Source organism: Lepidochelys olivacea, assembly GCF_965140295.1.
Source record: "Lepidochelys olivacea isolate rLepOli2 genome assembly, chromosome: 6".
Classification (NCBI taxonomy): domain Eukaryota; kingdom Metazoa; phylum Chordata; order Testudines; family Cheloniidae; genus Lepidochelys; species Lepidochelys olivacea.
In genome coordinates this window covers 119700645-119717561 of record NC_140416.1, presented here as the reverse complement: position 1 = coordinate 119717561, position 16917 = coordinate 119700645, and the positions used below count along the sequence as shown (strand labels likewise).

The 16917-nt window shown below is 44.7% G+C and overlaps 1 protein-coding gene and 1 long non-coding RNA gene across 3 annotated transcripts in view; one reads left to right on the top strand and one right to left on the bottom strand.

The window, feature by feature from the left end:
* Nucleotides 1-10921, bottom strand: part of LOC311523075 — a 44471-nt gene extending 33550 nt beyond the window's left edge. Inside the window, exon 1 of the long non-coding RNA XR_014712254.1 lies at nt 10862-10921. This is a non-coding gene — a long non-coding RNA (uncharacterized lncRNA). The remainder of the gene's footprint in view (nt 1-10861) is intronic.
* PELI2 (pellino E3 ubiquitin protein ligase family member 2) overlaps nt 9536-16917 on the top strand; it is a 128984-nt gene continuing 121602 nt past the window's right edge. The window contains exon 1 of one of the 2 annotated variants that reach the window (XM_084632794.1): nt 9536-9731. In XM_084632794.1, coding sequence (XP_084488920.1) covers nt 9655-9731 — 77 coding nt within the window. In that variant the 5' untranslated portion in view covers nt 9536-9654. The remainder of the gene's footprint in view (nt 9732-16917) is intronic. The other variant, XM_084632793.1, reaches the window with a different exon arrangement.

Here is a 16917-nt window from a genome sequence, read left to right as displayed (position 1 = left end):
CGCTACATTGATGACATCTTCATCATCTGGACCCATGGAAAAGAAGCCCTTGAGGAATTCCACCATGATTTCAACAATTTCCATCCCACCATCAACCTCAGCCTGGTCCAGTCCACACAAGAGATCCACTTCCTGGACACTACAGTGCTAATAAACGATGGTCACATAAACACCACCCTATATTGGAAACCTACTGACTGCTATTCCTACCTACATGCCTCCAGCTTTCACCCTGACTACACCACATGATCCATCATCTACAGCCAAGCTCTACGATACAACCGCATTTGCTCCAACCCCTCAGACAGAGACAAACACCTACAAGATCTCTATCAAGCATTCTTACAACTACAATACCCACCTGCGGAAGTGAAGAAACAGATTGATAGAGCCATAAGAGTTCCCAGAAGTCACCTATGACAGGACAGGCCTCACAAAGAAAATAACAGAACGCCACCAGCCATCACCTTCAGCCCCCAACTAAAACCCCTCCAACGCATTATTAAGAATCTACAACCTATCCTGAAGGACGACCCATCGCTCCCACAAATCTTGGGAGACAGGCCAGTCCTTGCCTACAGACAGCCCCCCAACCTGAAGCAAATACTCACCAGCAACCACATACCACACAACAGAACCACTAACCCAGGAACTTATCCTTACAACAAAGCCCGTTGCCAACTGTGCCCACATATCTATTCAGGGGACACCATCACAGGGCCTAATAACATCAGCCACACTATCAGAGGCTCGTTCACCTGCACATCCACCAATGTGATATATGCCATCATGTGCCAGCAATGCCCCTCTGCCATGTACATTGGTCAAACTGGACAGTCTCTACGTAAAAGAATAAATGGACACAAATCAGATGTCAAGAATTATAACATTCATAAACCAGTCGGAGAACACTTCAATCTCTATGGTCACGCGATTACAGACATGAAAGTTGCGATATTACAACAAAAAAACTTCAAATCCAGACTCCAGCGAGAAACTGTTGAATTGGAATTCATTTGCAATTTGGATACAATTAGCTTAGGCTTGAATAGAGACTGGGAGTGGCTAAGTCATTATGCAAGGTAACCTATTTCCCCTTGTTTTTTCCTACCCCCCCTCCCAGATGTTCTTGTTAAACCCTGGATTTGTGCTGGAAATGGCCCACCTTGATTATCATACACATTGTAAGGAGAGTGGTCACTTTAGATAAGCTATTACCAGCAGGAGAGTGGGGTGGGGGGAGGTATTTTTTCATGCTTTGCGTGTATAAAAAGATCTTCTACACTTTCCACAGTATGCATCCAATGAAGTGAGCTGTAGCTCACGAAAGCTCATGCTCAAATAAATCGGTTAGTCTCTAAGGTGCCACAAGTCCTCCTTTTCTTTTTGCGAATACAGACTAACATGGCTGTTACTCTGAAACCTGTCTTTAAGCACGGAAGGCTTTTCATCCATCTCATCTCTCCTCATGGTAGTAACAGAGTTCACAGAGTAACACGTTCTCCGATATAAAAGTTTGCCTCCTAATCTTTTCACAGCGTCTACTATTTTCATATAGAACCCTTATTAAGTTAATGTAACTAGTAATTCTCAAAAATGAATTTTATGCAAATTTTTCTTCTGTCCGAAAGGTAAGTGTTTCCCTTACTCTTGCAGTAGAACTCCATTGGTTTGCTAATTAGGGGTGTGATCCAATGAGGTACTGAGCACCTGCACCTCCTAATTATTTCAGTGGAAGCTGAGAGCATGCTGCATGTCACAGAGTCAACCCGAATTGAATTAAATCATTATCTTATTGCTATGAAATACAGGTTTGGCCATACATCTGCTTAGACAGTGAAATAATGAAAACTCAGCCGGAGTCAAGATTTGATATGAGCGCTCCTTTCTGTTTACCAGGCTAATGATTTAATAATTGACCAAACAGACTATGTATGGGGAAACTGACCATACATAATTCCAAAAGCTCGCAGCCCTGAAGGAAACTAAGATAAGTAGTGACAAGACAACGGGGTCACTGGTTTGGGAATTGCAGCCCCAGTGGAGTAAATGTTTTGTTGCTTGGTACTCCCCTGCCCATTTGTCTGTACCCATCTGGCATCTCTTGTCACACACGAAGTCACTGTCCCAAAGAGCGGACAGGCTTTTTTATTCTGTGTTTGTGCAACGCATGGCACAAGGGGGTTCTGGTCCCTGATCGGGGCTGCTAGGTGCTACGGTAATACAAATAACTAACACGAATGTAACTTGACGCAAAACTGACACAAGACCTGACTGTTAAAAGTGTCTTTTGAAGGCCGAATGCAGTTTGCAAAGTATTCAAATAAGACCCAGTGCTGCTTTGTCCTCTCTTCCCTAATGAGTAGGTGAGGACAAAGTGATCAACTGCTAGCTTTTATAGCTGATGAATGCAAACTCTTAAGTAATTTCTATTCATCCTTCAAGGAAGTTACTGGTTGAAGCAAATAAAATGGTGGCAGCTGTTTTATATGTGTGCTGTGATTATTATACCGCACTATATATTCACACATAAAGATACATAATGAATCAATTGACCATTTCTCTTTCTTCTTAGGGTGTTAGACCATGGACGGCATTTGAATTACTCAATAGTCTTTCCATTTTAAATCAGTTTGAGGGCCTGATTCATGCAACCACCTAAGTATGTGATTAAAGTTAAGCACATGCTTAAGTCCTTTCCTGAAACATAGCCCTGTTGATCTTCCTCAATTTAAAATAACTTCTTATCGTGATTTAAAATTAAATGCACTTCATCTTAGGGTGTGGGAGTTTTTATTTGGGAACATTGATTTTTAACACTTTTCTGAAGATGTCTGGTATCTCCATCCCTTCCTTCCAATCTGCAATGTTGGCATAAACAGCTGCTTGTTATAAACCTAGAAGCAAACTCTCCATCGTCCCAGGAATACTGACAGCAAAGGACCACTGCCAAGATGATTTGTAATTTTCAGTAACAAGGAACACTCTTCAACAGATTCCTTTCCCTACTTTGAAAAGTCACTCACAATCCTGAAGTTGAGACCATGAGATATTTAAAGTTCTTAACAATAATTGAATGCAGCTGTGAGACCATTACTACATTATTTCAACGGTGGAGTTGCATAGAAACACCAGAGGCGTGTTGCTTGCTCCAGTTACAAGGAGGAATTTCTATAGCTGTGGAAAATAATTGTACTGTGGTTTGATGCTGGAACCCACGTAGGCCATTTAGACGTGGAGTACATAACAACACAGCTTTGCCACAGAAAAGAAGATTAAAAATGTCAGAAGCAGAATTTCCTTAGAAATTTCCATGGGGAAATCGGCACTTTTAGAGAAAAGGCCCATCAGCCCCAGAAACGACTTGTGGCTGTCACACACACCTCACCTCTCTCTCCCTCTCTGCTTCCTAGCCTGAGAGAGAGGAAATGGAATTTCAAGATTCAGAGACTATTATTCCTGCTCACCCTTTTCACAGCTCCAGCTCAGCAGCAGAGACAGCATCACATAAGTCATTGTCAAAACAACAAACACATTTAAAAAGAAAAAAAAATGGATCAGTCCAATTCTGAGCACACATGCCCCTGAGGTTAGCTCATAGTCTTCTACCACAGGTATGAAAGTGGATGCCTTTATGTCCTCTTCTCGGCTAATCTAGCTCAGAACCCTGCAAATATGTCCCTCTTCTGCTGCTAATGCTTCAAACCCAAAGACAGCCCCATGTTTCCCTTTGGACTCTTTCCAGGGCTGTAATTTAACACGGCTATGTAGGCTGTTATATATTATTTATTAATTGTATTACAATAGTATCTAGAAGCCCCGACCAAAATCTCTGGGTGCTAGGCACTATACAAACACACAGAGACCTTCCCAAACAGTTTCCAATCCTAGCAGATAAGACAGACAAAGGGAGGGAGCGTAAACAGAGGCATAAGTAATGGAGTGATTTCTCCAAGGTCACACAATAGTTCAGCAGCCAAGCCAGGTCTCCTGACTCCCAGTCCAGTGCCCCATGCAAACACATGTAATCAGAGTCAACAAAGCAGTTGTCTTGGCTGTTGATAAGAGTGCTTGGCTGGAGAATGCTTGAAAAGTCTGTCAGTACTATCCCCTTACACCACAGGCCCCCCCACAGGTAGGCATGCTGCTCCAGTGCGCTTGGAAGAGTCTGTCTTTCCAAACTGTTTTACCGGCATCCTCAAACAAAGCTTCCAAACCATGGGGAAGAAAAGCTACAGGTGCTGGGATGAAGGTGCCTGAAATGGGGTGGGGAGGAGCAGGGCCCTCTGTCAGCCAGCAGATCTGGCAGGGCATGGACAGAGTATGCTGTATTGTCTTCAACAGCCGTGCAGTACAGGGATGCTGGAACAATTTGCATAGTGGGAATGCCATTGAATCAAACTGTAAACTGCGTATATGATGGAAACCACATCAAACCAAGGGGTGCTGCGGCACCCCCAGCACCCTAGTTCCAGCACCTGTATGCTGCCTGGGGGCGCATGGGGGGATTCTAGCTCAAATCCACCAGAATTCCTCCTTGGATCTCTGGCTGCTCCACAACCCCTCTGCCCTCTTAGGAACAATTTTGACAAGATCTGCAGTTTTGTGGGAGCCAAAGCATTTTGTGGAGATGTACAGGGTGCCACGAAGTTTTCATCGGGAAGAATTGTTTGATCCCGAAGCTTTCTGGTCACTTCTGAAGAGCTGGAAACATGAATCGAAAGCTTTGGGTTTTCTATGTGAAACCGGCCATTTCGACACAATTATGTTTTGCAAAAACATTTGAACATTTGTTGCAATGCAGAACGAAAACAAAATTGCAACACCTTGAAAGTGGCTATGAAATGGAATTGTTGTTGTCTGATCAGCTCCCTGCACCCCTAATTCCCAATGTGCCTGAGTACTCTTCTCATGGTGGCATCTAGCCCATAAAATGAAGCTGTGAGAGGCAGGAGGGCCACTTGCCTGACTTACAGCACCCATATTTGACCCCAGCAGATACAAGATGGCAAAAGGCTTCCTTCTTTCCACTAACCAGCTCTCTAGGGGCCACAACTGTGGAGACCTCACAGGTACCTAAACTCTCTGAACCTTTATCAGAAATATCATAAGGGAAGTATATTTCTCCTTGCTCTTCTACCCATCCTCTCATCCTAGATCCGTGCTCCTGTATGATTACATATTTTAAAAGGGGCTGTAGGGGGAGAACGCAAAATGCTCGTACACATTTGCGTGCCAAAAGAACTCTTAGTTGGAAAGGTTTCAGAGTAGCAGCGTGTTAGTCTGTATCTGCAAAAAGCAAAGGAGGACTTGTGGCACCTTACAGACTAACAAGTTTATTTGAGCATAAGCTTTCGTGAGCTACAGCTCACTTTGAAGTGAGCTGTAGCTCACAAAAGCTTATGCTCAAATAAATTTGTTAGTCTCTAAGGTGCCACAAGTCCTCCTTTTCTTAGTTGGAAAGACAGTCCTGTTCCTAGTGAAGTGCAGGGGAATGTTGTTATTGTCTTAGTGGGAGTAGGACTGGGTTGAATTGTTTTGGAGCAGTTCTTGAGAGTTAAGCTAATTTTGTTTAGATTAGATAAAAGAGGAGGAGTTAATGCAAACTCCTGTTCACACTGGAGGTAAAGACAGGAAATGTAGGAAGGCTTGAAGAGGATGTAGCTAGTATGTTGGAATTTTTCACATTGGTGTTTGATTTGTATTTTGTTTTCTCTGACAGTGACTTAGTGCCCAGCCTTCCTTGCTGTTTGTGTCAAGCGATAAAGAAGATAAATATATCTGTAATAATTCAGCTCTCTGTCTTTAATAAAATCTTGGCGTTTCCTCAAAGCCTCTAAGAAATTCTGTAGCATTTCAAAATTGGCTGAATTTCCATTTTACCTTATCATCAGAAGCAACAGAAGAATATCATTGCCAGGGAAATTAATAGTCATGTACAATTTCAGTGAAGGAAAACCAGATCTTTCAGTAAGAGAACCAGAATTTAATTAACTACTATTTCAATGGAGTTTAAGCCATTCTGAGGCTTGATGCTGGAATGAGCTATTTGCAAGCCCATGTGAAGCTCATTGTGGAATCAAGGCCATAACTATCAGTGGACAGTTTCGGTGACTTTTCTTCATATTCTTAGTATGTTCACAGTGGTGTAGGAGCCAAATATTGTGTACATGAGACTTTCCAACTCCATTGCATTGATTTCTATCTAGCCTTGGTTGATTTTGTGCTTTTGTTAGGTATCAAACAAAGAGAAAATAAAATTAAGCTGAATCTAAAATTAAGCAAACACCATACTGTAACAGACTAAGGTACTGTGTACTTATGCAGCAGGACATAAAAGTCTTTAGAAATAACTGTAAAAAGTATTGGCTTATTTTTCTGCCTCAGTTTCCATTCTTGTGTGAGTGCAGCTAATTGCCTATGATATTAGCTCTGAACTCATTTTGCGCACACACAACCTGTGTTTGTTCATGCACATCATATAGCTGCTCACCCAAAACTATAGGTGCATGACCTTTGTAGGTGAAAAAGGAGTGAGTAAAATAAAATAAAATGGAAGCCATCATGAGGCTGGCTGAAAAATCTGACTCACTGGGCTGAATTCTCAAGTATGGCCAAGCTCTGATTGGTGCAGGACCCAAGGTGGGGATGGGACAAGTATGACCTTATACCACCTTTATGCTCCTCAGATCCTGCAGCTGACTGGGCCACCCAACACTCGTCAGAGCAGCATCAGAGTTGGTCTAACGTCCACTGGCTGGTGGTGGCTCCTTAAGGGCTTATTACAGCAGCCGGGGATTGCAGGAGTGCTGCAGTGCTTTAGCTATGCCCTCTTCAGGCACTCTCTACATGGTGGGAACCTCAGTGGGTTGTTTAAGGCAGCTTGGCATTCCTTTTGCACCACTGGAGATATGCAAAAGAGTCATAGCAGGAGCCATGATCTGGTGTAGTAAGGTTCACTTATTTATATTAATGACCTACTGTGCTATAACCCCTCTAGTTTTGAGTAATGTGGCTACTCTTTAACCATGATTTTCAAAGTTCCCCACCATCCAACCTTAAGTTCCCTCCCCAGGATTTCACCATTGTCTTTGGAGAGGCCTCCTGCAGACTATAGAATAGTTGCTATGCTCCTTTCCCAGAAAGGCAGAAGAAATGGACAGCATCCATTCCTATTGCCTGCAGTGGGACTCATTCATAATCTGATCACTGGCTTTTATGGAAGACATTTTTTTAAAAAAAGGAAAGTTTGAAGGTATTAAAAAAACACCCCCAAACCCAACTCTCTAAAGAGAAAAAACTCAGAAGCTCAGGATCGTTGTAACGTCTGCACACATCAAATGGAGCATAAATGTCTGCAAAGTGGAAACATGGACTTTTAAACAGTTTTTCTTTAAACTGCCCTTTAATTTTTTTTAAGCATAAAACAAGAGCTGCTTGAAGAACAAAAGCATGGGATGCTTTTTAAGCCTTTAGAAGATGAAACCAAGCATAAGTGGCTGGAAATGTGGACTTTAAAGTTGCCGATAACTAAAATCCTGAATAGTGTTTCCTTCATCCCACCACCAAACACAACAATAAAAAGACTTTTTGGGAAAAATCTCATAGCTGCCAGTGCTAACATTTAGAAAATTAAAGGCAATGAACATTGGCTTATTCATTAATTTATCCACCCAATGAGTGTCCAGCCAATTGTGTGCTACTGAGTAATGTCCTGTGCAGTGCAGTGAATATGGTGCAGTGAATATGGTCAGTGTGACCATGTCTCCCTGCCGTAATATCATCATTACTGCTGCCCTTAATGTGTACACTTCTTGGGAAGCGGGGGAAGGGGGTAGTAAAGAGGGAAGCTTTAAAAGAAAGTTGTTACTACTTGTGAAACTGAATGAAAATGTTGAATTTGCTTCTGTTCATGGATGGCCCCCTAATGTAATCGATTTGTCCTTGACAATTTTGGAGGATTCCCTTGTTGGTCTTGAATGCTTCTAGCTGGGAGCTCCCACCTTTAAACAGCTCCAGGCCCTGCTTGCAGGGGTGGGAGGGACTGAGATTCAGAATCTGAATGTAGTGGCTCAGACCCCTCTCTGTTAGAAAACAGGAATAAATAAAAAATGGACAGAACTAGTTATACCCCCTAGTGCTAATGCTGGCTGTCTAGTTTCAGAAGAGGGAAGGAGTACTTGTGGCACCTTAGAGACTAACCAATTTATTTGAGCATAAGCTTTCGTGAGCTACAGCTCACTTCATCAGAAGAGGGGAGCTCTTCTGTTCTCCAGCACTTGCATATAACATGCAGCTAGTGATCTAGCTGGGTTGCTGTGCTGGTCGCCTGAATTCCCCACTCTGGGTTGTGATGATGGTAAATTGGAATCCCTGCTTTGAAAGAATAATCTAAAACCTTTTGCTCTGGTTGGCTCTGCCAGCAATCAGAATTCCTGCTCCAGATCACTTTTGCACCTGAAATGTAGAGTTCCCTGTTCTGTGTAGTTACGCTTGCAATATAGATCCCCGTCTCTGGATAGTTGCACCATCAATCTACAACCCGTGACATGGATGGGCTGTTGCTCACATGGAATCCTGCCCAGATTGGTTGTGCTGGCCATCTGGAAGCAGTGCTCTGGCTGGTCTAGAAGCCACCACTCTGACTGGACAGGAAGGTGTCAGTGATCTGTAACCCACTGCTCGTTGCGATGTAGTTGCTGGGGACCTAGAACCTCAGCTCTGGTGTGGGATGGAGGGGACGCTGACCTCAAACTCCTGCCGCGGGTGTGCGGGTGGAAAGGGAATGCAGATGGAGAACAGCTGTTCCGGTGTGGGTGAAGAGGGCGCTGGTCGGGAACACCCGCTGGGGTGCGTTGTGACCTGAATGCGGAGCGAGAACCCCTGCTCTGACAGGCTGGGACTTGGGAGCGATGCCAGCCTAGAGCCCGTGCTCTGGCACGGCTGGGGGGGGCATAATGACCCCGCTCACCCTGGCGTGGAGCACAGCGCCTGCCAGTCTCAAACCCATGCCCTGGTGTGGGGCGATGGGGGGGGCTGTTGATCTAGAACACAACTCCAGCGCCAGGTGGACCGACTGCCGAGCTAGAACCCGCCGCCGATCTAGAGCCCCGCCAACCTGCCCCTCTCCCTGGCTGGCGAGGCTCTAGAACCTCGCTGGTACGCGGGGCCGATCCAGAACCCCATGCTCCGGAGGCCGGTGCTCGAGCCCCGTTCGTCCCCTCTGCGAGCGGCAGTGGTTCGCGGCGGGCAGGCGGGGGAGCGTCGGCTAAAGCCAGCGGCCCCTTTAAGAGCTGCCCCGTCTGCTTACTCTATGTTTACATAACAGAGCGGGCTGTACCACTGCGGTCCCCGGAGGGGGGGAGGGAAAGCCGAGACGGGCGGCTAAAGGGTGACTCCCTCCCCCCGCCCGCGGGCAGCGCGTGGGTTGGGGGGGGGGAGGCGACGGGGAGCTGGGCCAGCCACAACGCTGCACCTCCCCCCCCCCGCCGCCTGATGCGAGTTGGTACCTCCCCCCTCCCCGTCGGCATTAGTGGCTGTTGTCGGGCGCTCGCGGGCTCAGTGCGGGGCGCAGCGCGGAGCCGGCTCCGGTCTCCCCCCTTCGCCTCCCGATGGGATTGTAGCGGCGGCGGCGGCGGCAGCAGCGGCGGCCCCATGTTTTCCCCCAGCCAGGAGGAGCACTGCGCCCCCAACAAGGAGCCCGTCAAGTACGGGGAGCTGGTGGTGCTGGGGTGAGTGAGGGGGGGTCGGCCCCCGAGGGGGCGGGGCAGTGAGTGGGATCCTGAGGGGAGAAGGGCGGGGGCGGGATCCTGAGGGGCAGCTCGGTGGGCGAGCTGAGGGGGGAACCGCGGGGGAGCGGGTTCCTGAACGCGCGCGCTGGGGGGGTGGGGGGGAAGAGAGAGTCGAGGCGGGGGGGGTCAAACGCCTCAGGGAGGGAATCTGTGGGTGGGGGGGGGAATGAGGATCAGGTCCCCGTGAGGACGCTGAGGGGGATCGCGATGCTGAGGGGGGAGGGGCTGAGGGGGAGACGCCGGGGGGGGGATTCCCTCTTCGCCCCCCGCCCTCCGGGGGATGGCGCAGGGATCTTTGTCTCCTGTTGGGCTGTGAAGGTGAAACTCTAGGGGGCAGGAAGCTTCCCCCACCCCGTGCCCCAGCTCTGGGCTGGTCGTGGAGGGTCTGGGGCGGGGGGGGGCATCCCTCTTCCCCTGGCGGCGGCGGCGGCGGGAGCTGGCTGTGCGGGTGAGGGGAACGCTTCCCGGCTCGCCTTGGGGACGATCTCTGCGGGCAGGGTAGGGCTGGCTCTGGTGTTGCCCTGGTGTTGCTGCTGGGCTGGTGCATTGCCTCTTCCTGCTCCAGATCCGAGGCACAACTTCCATTGGAGTGAGAGTGTGTGTGTGTGTGTGTGTGTGTGTGTGTGTAAGTGATCCGTGCCCCCGCGTAACTAAAGCGCATGCAGTTCCCCGGGAGCTGGCAGCCTCTCAGTCTGTCGGTCTGTCTCCCATTAGCCTAATGCGGATTTGTGGGACGGATTTACACTTCCAGCTTGGCTCAGGCAAGGGCCTGCTATGGATGGTTAGGGATCATGACTGAGCTGGTTCCATGGACCCTTTTTCTCAGGGGAGCTGGCCACGGTGGTGCTGAGCTGTGGGGCCTGCACTGCTGGGAAGGTAGCAGCATGTTTGTGTCCCCATGGCACTGGAGCTGCTGTAGATGGCACCCGAGCAAAGCTAGCTCTCCCTCAGCAAACACGCAAAGTTCCTAAGCATGCAGCATGACGAGTGCAAAGATATACACCTCCCCACCCCCACACCAAAGTTCCTAAACACTGATTATGGAGTGTGCGAAAAGAGATCTTGCTTACCTTTCTCTGTGCAATCTGCAGTTTGTAGGTGGAGATTGCATGCAATCATTACACTTCAACAATTAAAAGCTTCCCTTCATCTGCTTAGATTTTCTAGTGGCATCTTTGTTCATATGATAGACGTTGTCCCTCTCTTCCAGATTGCAGGGGAGATGATGAAATTAGGGGAGGAGGAAGAGGCATTTACTTACATTCAAATTCGTAGTGGAAATGTTTATTTTTTCAGCTTGATATGGATCTTAAAGTAATCGGCTTGGTATTAATGTTCCTGCCCTGCTGTTAGAGCTTGAAGCTTTTCTGTTGAACATCATAGAAGCTACTGATGAACATAAGGCATGTAAGCCTTATTCACTGAGTGCCCCAGAGAACCCTGTAAGATGCATAAGTTTACAGTTATAAAAATTAAATGCATGTTCAGCAAAGGGGGAACATTTTTAGCAAATAAATACATAGTTTTAAAACTGACCATGAGGCAGAGTTCCTGAACAATTACTGTATTAATAATTTGCCTCCCACACTACAAATATGTTAAATGCTTACTAGAATGAAGTAGAAAGCCTTAATCATTTTTAGACTCTCTCTTATGAAAAGCAATTAATTGGATTTTAAAATCCAACAGAAAGGAAAAGCCTTTTAATCTTGCTCTTGTAAGTGTCTATGCCCTATGGGGTGGTTTTTAAAGTGACACGAAATGTGTGTGTGGCGACAAGAATAATATAGCAAGACATAGTTACTATGGAGTGGAGTTCAGAAGTGAGCTGTAGCTCAAGAAAGCTTATGCTCAAATAAACTGGTTAGTCTCTAAGGTGCCACAAGTCCTCCTTTTCTTACTGCTGTAAATGCAATTACAAATCTTTGAAAAGTGTAAATTGTAGAAAAGCTGTTTATTGCAGCAGTTTCAGTTGGAAAACTCCTTGTCTAGCTGTTAAGAGCAGGAAAAGGTGTACTGGTGGTGTGGTGAGAATGGAGGATAACTTTAGCTGTGAAACAGTTTGTCTCTCTCACTGTAGAACCATAGTGCCCTGTTAAATCTTTAATTAAATTATATTGTATACATTGATGATGTGCTACAGATGCTTTTGTGTTCAGCTGGAAACACATTCCCCTTTCTGCTGCTTTGCTATATTTAGCAGTATTTGGGGAGTGCATAAGTGTAAAACATTTGGCTCTGAACTTAATTCGGTAGATTCTGTTCTGCTTTTTAAATAATAGAATGTGATGATCTTATTGATTGATATAAGCAAATGTCTCCTCCTTTAGTGCCATGCATTTATATTTAATATGAAACTTATAGTAATGAGATTTTCAGTAAACATAAAATTGGTTTGAATAGGTTAGGACACATCCTGTTTTCTGCTTTCCAAATGTTCTGAGGTGTTTCTATACAAACTGAACATTCTTATGCCCTTTTTACAAGATGCTAACATCTATGCACTACATTGATTCTAATGTAACAAGGGCCTGTCCACACAACAGAGTTTACTCAGGTGTGTAACTCTTCTAATTTGGTAGTGCCTTAGCTGTGTCTTGGCATGTATAGATTTGCCTTTGTTGACTACTTCAAACCATATTAAAACACATCAACGTTATTTAGTAGACTAATGGTGTGGGGATGGGACAAAGCTAGGAAACAAAATTACTCCATTGTGTACATCTTCCATTTTGTCAGAGTTTAAGGCACTAAATTATGAATATATAATATGCTGCATACCCATCTCACCCCACCTCAAATTGAGAACACTTGCTCACTATAAGTAATGCCATAAATAGCATAAAGCTGTATTTTCTTTTTTTCCAATCTCAGTGCTGAATCACTGTTGGGAACTCTCAGAACAGTTTGAACATCTGTTCAGCATTCTGAAAAAGTAGGCAGAATAACCTTTGAATTTTCCTATTCCCTTTGTATGAAATGGAAGAATTCCAGGTAACAAGGTTTTGATTGAGATAATCTCATTTTTGGAGGATTAGGTTTAACACCTCCAAATGACAAAAAAGTGAAGTATCAGAAGTGTAACTCTCCTTGTGGCAATTGCTTAATTAAGAGTAATAAAATGACCTGTTTAACAGGTAGAATCTTAAATATTCTTTTGGTTTTAATGGTTACAATGCTATTTAAACAGCTTAAATAGAAAAAATTGATGTTATGCATATTGGGTCAGACCTATGGGCCATCTAGCCCAGTATCCTGTATCTGACAGTGGTCAGTGCCAGATGCTTCAGAGGGAATGAAAAAAAACAGGGCAATTTCATGTGATCCATCAGTTGTTATCCTGTTGCGGTTTCAGAGGTTTAGGGACATCCAGAACGTGGAGTTGCATGTCCCTGACCATCTTGGCTAGTAGACATTGATGGACCTATCTTCCATTAACTTATCTAATACTTTTTTGAACTCAGTTATATTTTTGGCCTTTACCGCATCACCTGGCAATGAGTTCCGCAGGCTGGTTAACTTTCTTTATTCATGAGTGCTCTAAGACTGGTTTAAATTAGGTGACCATAAACTGATATTGTGTAGTGAAGCTAACTTGGTCTGCAAACCATTGCATATAATCCTTATATTAAGAAAATAAATTTCCTCTACCCCCACCTCTGCTCACCTTACATCAAACTAACAATCAAAGACAAATATTCCACTGGGAAAACTATACGTAATGCCAAAAGTTGAACGTTATCGGAGACTGTACCTAGCGATAGCTGTGTTTCCTTGTCAGCCTGTTAATGTGATCACGGGGTAAGCCTTTGGGGGGAGGGATAGCTGAGTGGTTTGAGCGTTGGCCTGCTAAACCCAGGGTTGTGAGTTCAGTCCTTGAGGGGGCCATTTAGGGATCTGGGCCAAAAATTGGGGATCGGTCCTGCTTTGAGCAGAGGTTTGGACTAGATGATCTCCTGAGGTCCCTTCCAACCCTGATATTCTATGATTCTAAGTCACTTGGATCAAGTCACCCCTTAACCTTCTCTTTGGTAAACTAAATAGATTGAGATCCTGGAGTCTATCACTATAAGGCATGTTTTGTAATCCTTTAATCATTCTCATCGCTCTTCTCTGAATCCTCTCCAATTTATTAACATCCTGTTGAATTGTGGATGCCAGTGCCAGATACAAGTAATATAATCTTCCATCTCCTACTTGATATTCTCCTGTTTATATATCCAAGGTTCACATTAGCCCCTTTGTCTACAGCATCGCACTGGGAGCTCATGTTCAACTGGTTATTCACCATGATCCCCATATCTTTTTTTCAGAGTCACGTTTTTCAGGATAGAGCCCCCCATCCTGTAAGTAGGGCCAGTGTTTTTTGTTCATAGACCTAAGTTAACTATTTATTTTATTTATTTATTTATAAAAAATTCGTTACAGCTGTTGTTTCAGGCATTGGCCTATACTTCTTTCGTGTCTTAATAGTGCTTTCCATCAGTAGTTCTCAAAGCACTTTATAGAGAAGCTAAGTATCATTATCCCCATTTTACAGTTGTGGAAACTGAGGCAGAGAGAAGACGTGACTTGTTCAAGATTACCCCGTAGGTGACTGGTAAAACCAGGAATAGGCAGGAGGTTTAAAACAAACAAAAGGAAGTACTTCTTCACACAATGCACAGTCAATCTATGGAACTCGTTACCAGGGGCTTTTGTGAAGGCCAAAACTATAGCAGGGTTCAAAAAAGAGCTAGGTAAGTTCATGGAGAATAGGTCCATGAATGGCTATTAGCCAGGATAGTCAGGTCTGCAGCCCCATGCTCTAGGTAGGGATGTAAAGATTGTTTAAAAAGTTTATGGTTTAAATGATTAAAAATATTTCATTTAAATGGTAAACTGATTAAAGGGCCGGTCCCCCGGTGGTGCGGCTGGGGTGGTGCTGCTCCAATGGCTGGGGTCTCTCCGGGTGGTGCAGGGCTGGCTGGGGCCTTCTGGGTGGCATGGGGGTTAACAGTTAAGGTGGGTTAACCGGTAAGCCTAATGCTTACCGGTTAACCTTTTACATCCCTATCTCTAGGTCAGTGGTTCTCAACCATGTACCTGAGGCTACACAGAGATCTTCCGGGGACTACTCAACTCATTTAGATCAGTGTTTATCAACCTGGGGATTGTGGAATGGGTTTAGAGGGGCCGCAAGTGCAGGGCAGCGCTAGGGGGTAGGAAGCAGGGCAATTGTCCAGGGCCCCATGCCACAGGGGGCCTCGCGAAGCTAAGTTACATGTTTCAGCCCTGGGTGGCAGGGCTTGGGCTTCAGATAACTATCGCAATGGAATGTAAGTACAATATTCCAGTTGATTTATTTTATAATTATATGGCAAAAATGAGAAAGAAAGCAATTTTTGAGTAATAGTGTGCTGTGACACTTTTGTGTGTTTATGTCTAATTTTGTAAGCAAGTATTTTTAAGTAAGGTGAAACTTGGGGAATACAAGACAAATCCGACTTCTGAACGGGGTACCGTAGTTTGGAAAGATTGAGAAACGCTGCTCTAGGTGCCCCTAGTCTCTGATTTCCAGAAGCTAGGAATGGATGACAAGGTATGGATCACTCGATTGCCTATTCTGTTCATTCCCTCCAAAGCACCTGGCATTGGCTACTGTCGGAAGACAGGATACTAGGTTAGATGGACCATTGGTTTGACCAAGTATGGCTGGCCTTATGTTCTTATGTCATTTTCAGGAATAGAACCCAGGTCTCCTGAGTTTCAGTCAACATGCTATCCACTAGACTACACAGCCTCCAAACTCTTCTTTACAACCAGGAGGGCTGGGTACTTAATAAAAAATGGTTTTGAGCATATTTCTGTGGCAAGCGGTGGATTCTGCAGCAAATGTTGTGACCACGGACTGCGTGGGACCTTGTTATTAGTTAAAACTTCAGCCTCATTGTGTGTTGTGCGATGCTTTTTTGCTTCATCGCTTGACTCTTTTTCTATACACTTTTTACCTCTGTAGAACAGAATATATGGCATAGATGCCTTTCCTGAAACTTAATATTCGAGCAGCTCAGGTTCTGCTATCAGGTCTCATTTAATAGATCACCCTAGGTTTCCACATAAGAACCGTTCTCTGGCAAATGTCATGGTGGTCAATGGGTTCAACGTGTTTTACTTATTGCTTACTGTATTGGTGAAGAGAAGAGTGTACATAGTTGGTTTGTTCAAAAGTCACAGCTGGAAGGAGTCAGTTCTGCAGAAGCTGCTTTTTCTTTTCTTTGTTACTAGCAGTAGGGTCATTGAGATCTTTGTGGGTGGGCACTTCATGGAAATAGTTTATTATGTGGAGGCATGTTCCATAAACTATACAGGTTAAGAAGACATGGTCCTTGTCCTCTCAAAAGCTTTCAGTGGAATTACACTCAGATACCATAGTGGTGGGCATGATACCTAAATAGAACTCTAGACATGATGCATCAAAGTGTGTTGTAAAACAGTAGGAAGTGGCTAAAGGAAGGGTGACGGTTGCAGCAATAAGACTACATGGTTACTTAGCAAAAGCTAGTATGCAGCATGATAGAGCAAAAGTTTATTTTTTTAAACTTAATATAAACAAAATATAGTTTTAACTTGGTTCTTGTAGGTGTCATAGGAATAGGACAGAATTTTGCTGTATACCTTGTTTTTTGGCTCTCTTAGAACCTTGGTCTGTGCCTAACAGCTGACCTTATTAATTGCATTGCCACATCAGTATAAAATCCCAGCTAGTGACATAAAATAACATCAATCACTTCAGACTGATTTACTTCTTACAAGAATATATGTGGATTTTAACTTCCAGCAAAATGTCAAACACCTTGCATGTTTAATACTTGCTAGAAAATGAAGTTGGATGCACTCCAAAAGTAAACTCTAATTCTGCACCTCCTCCCCGTCCAGGGCAAGCCCATCACACATAGGGAAGCAGAATAAATTCTGTATTTGGAAAGAAAAAGGAAGACATAATCTGCATTCACTCAGAAGAAAACAAGTCTGACAAACTTATTTTCTGGGTTCCTGGCCTTCCTATTTACTGCACTCTAGGTAGAGAGCCAAAGTGCTTATCTTTTTGTCGGTAAGATCAGTGGTGCACAGCCTTCTGCATTCA